The 3,150-nt window shown below is 36.0% G+C and overlaps 1 protein-coding gene across 1 annotated transcript in view; it reads left to right on the top strand.

Annotated features, from left to right (window-relative positions):
* Positions 1-3,150, top strand: part of LOC106871235 (sulfide:quinone oxidoreductase, mitochondrial) — a 64,573-nt gene that overhangs the window by 58,349 nt on the left and 3,074 nt on the right. Inside the window, exon 8 of the mRNA XM_052974541.1 lies at positions 886-1,064. Within this exon, the coding sequence (XP_052830501.1) occupies positions 886-1,064 (179 nt within the window). The remainder of the gene's footprint in view (positions 1-885; positions 1,065-3,150) is intronic.

The raw sequence follows: 3,150 nt of genomic DNA, 5'->3' as shown, positions 1-3,150 counted from the left end.
GTCATGTAAGCAGTGTCATTCATTTCCAGCATTCTGCAAGAACATGTCTGGCCTTGGGGAAATATAACCTTACTTGGAAACAAGTGATTGTTGTTTAAACTGGAAGGGAATCTAACCGTAGGAAATCTGCCTCTGTAAATTCCATGGCTTAGTGGTTACATTATCAAACTCAAGGTCGCAAGATTGTGATTTCAATTCCTGGACCAGGCGATGCCTTGTGTTCTTGAGCAAAACACTTCATTTCACATTGTTCCAGTCCATTCAGTTGGCAAAAATGAGAATTCCTGTGAGTCAGCATGACTTGAGAAGGAAACTTTACTTTACTTTATTTACCATGCAAGCATGGAAAAGTGGATGTTGTAATGATAACTATGATGAAGAAGACGGGCTCTATGTCCAAAATAAAAACGTCTGTACAGAATTATATTACTATCCAATCAGTCATCAGTCAAATTTGCTTTAAAGTCTTTTGTCATATATTTAGATATTACAGTTTTCTCCCTTCATACCCCACTCGTGATGCTACATGGACTGAAGGGGTAAACACATTGGAGCTCATCACAGCTTGCTGGATCCTTGTCAAACCATCCAACCTATACCAGCATGGAAAACAGTCGTTAAATGATGATGATGATGATGTTTTATTATCTTACAAATGGAAGGACATGTTGGACATGTCTGTCTTGGTTGTACGCTGCCTGAAAAGAACCCCCCCCCCCAAAAAAAAAGACAGGTTGTGTCTAGAACGTTTTTGATAGAGAACTACCAGGGTTTAAACATCAACAATATACTAAATAACACCACTTATTATTTATAAACTGTTTCCATTTGCATGCTTTTAATTTTGTTTGATTTCAAGGTATTGTCTTTTTGCTTTTTCTGTAGTATACTGGCTACACTTCCTGCCCACTGGTAACCAGCTCTTCCAAGTGTATCCTAGCAGAGTTTGACTTCACTAATACACCAACAGAGACCTTTCCATTTGACCAAAGTAAAGAAAGAAGATCTATGTTTTTACTAAAGAGTCATGTCTTACCACCTATGTACTGGTTTATGATGACAAAGTAAGTTTGACTGCTTTTCTTTCAATCACCCTTTCACTTGAATCAGTATTTTATAGCAAACACAAAAGTTTCAGTTACCCAGAAGAGAGACAGGATTCAACTGCCATCTAGATAGTGGTCATGTGCAACATGAAGAAAAGGACTAGGTAGAAATGCCGTTCAGTGTATCCAATAAAAATCATGATTGCACAAGAGATGTAGTAGGATTATAGAGAGGTTGACAATGAAAGAGATTACATATGTGCAAGAGTAGTTAAAAGTTACAAAAGTCATAAAATATATTATTTGAAATGTGCTGAAGGCTTCCTAGAAGTAGCTGATGGCTCCTGTTCACTTAGGTCAGTGGGTTTCAACCATTTTTTACCTATGGACTCCTTTGATTCCTATTTTACTCAGATGGATCTTTCTAGCCATTTGATGTTGAAAAAATCCTGTTATATTTCTATAATTACGTATCAGTAGGAATTGTATAAAAATAATTATTAAAATATTTCATGTTTTGTAGAAGTATAACCAATTTATTGCACATAAATCTTATTTGTCCCCTCCCTCCCACAAGGGGCCCTTATGAACCCTAATTGAGAACCGCTTAATGAGTGATCTAATTACTAATGAAAGACAGAGTTTCAAAAGCATTTAGCCAAAATATGAATGAATGAGAACATTTCTGGGTGTTATTATGTCTGCTTGTAACAAAAGGATTCTCTCTCAACTGGAGAGCAGATTGTATGAGGGTTGTGTATGATGTATGATGTTGCATGGTAATAAAACATGGACAATGAATGCAGAGGATAGGCTAAGAAAAAAAAAAATGAAGGAGCTTGCTCTACTGGATACATAATATTAATGTGCATGAACAATGATGTGCGAAGTAACTGAGAAAAAAACACAGGTATACAAAGAATCAACTGTTGTGTGTGAAAGAGAAGACTGCACTGGTATGGACATGTGGTATATATATATATATATACAGAAAATGATAGTTGAGTAAAGAAGTTCCAAGGGATCCAAATAGAAGATGAAGATCAAGGAATGTGTAAGAAGTGATTTCAGGATTCTGAAATCACTGATTTCAGGATTCTGAACCTCACAAAGGACATGATAAAAATTTGCAGCAGATAGTGAGACTGTGTTGGAGAATACCAGTCAAGTCTGAGCAAGAATAAAAAAAAAAATGGATATAAAATACTAAGGATGATGTTTATAACTTATCGGAGAGCTTAGATCTAGAGAGGGTATTGATTTTATTGATTTTTGTGGTGGTGATGTAAATGGATTTGTATCTTTTGTGGTTGTTTTATTGAATTTAGAAATAGATTTTAGTGTATGGTGTTAAAAGGATATGGGCGTTTTTTTTTTTTATGTAGTTGGAGATATTGTCATTTAGTTCATTGTCAGTCTTGACTGAGCAGATTTATAGCATGTAGGTAAGCAATTATTGTTTTTGTGTAGTCTCAGGTTAACTTTAATTGCACAGATCAATTTTTTTGTCTGTCTGTGTCTGTCTATCTGTCTGTCTGTCTCTCCCTCTTCCCCCCACTCTCTCTCTCTCTATATATATATATATGGTATATAATAGATGCAGGCGTGGCTGTGTGGTAAGAAGTTTGCTTCCAAACTACATTGATCTAGGATCAGTCCCACTGTGTGGCACCTTGGGCAAGTGTCTTCTACTATAGCTATAGGATGATCAAAGTCTTGTGGGGGGGGATCTGGTAGATGGGAACTGAAAGAAGCCCATTATATATCTATATGTGTGCATTTGTGTTTGTCTCCTACCACCACTTGACAACTGGTGATGGTTTGTTTACATACCCGTAACTTAGCAGTTTCATGAAAGAGACCAATAGGATGAGTACCAGGTTTTTAAAAACTAAGTAATGGGTCAATTTGTTTGACTAAACCCTTCAAGGTGGTGCTCCAGCATGGCTACAGTCTAATGACTGAGACAAGTAAAAGATAAAAGATTATGCATACACACACACACACACGCACACACACACACACATATATACACGCACACACATAAATACACACATATATATATATGTATGTGTATATATATATATATGTATTGGTATATATA

Source organism: Octopus bimaculoides, chromosome 18, assembly GCF_001194135.2.
Source record: "Octopus bimaculoides isolate UCB-OBI-ISO-001 chromosome 18, ASM119413v2, whole genome shotgun sequence".
NCBI classification, from domain to species: Eukaryota; Metazoa; Mollusca; class Cephalopoda; order Octopoda; family Octopodidae; genus Octopus; species Octopus bimaculoides.
This window is presented reverse-complemented; position numbering and strand designations above follow the sequence as displayed.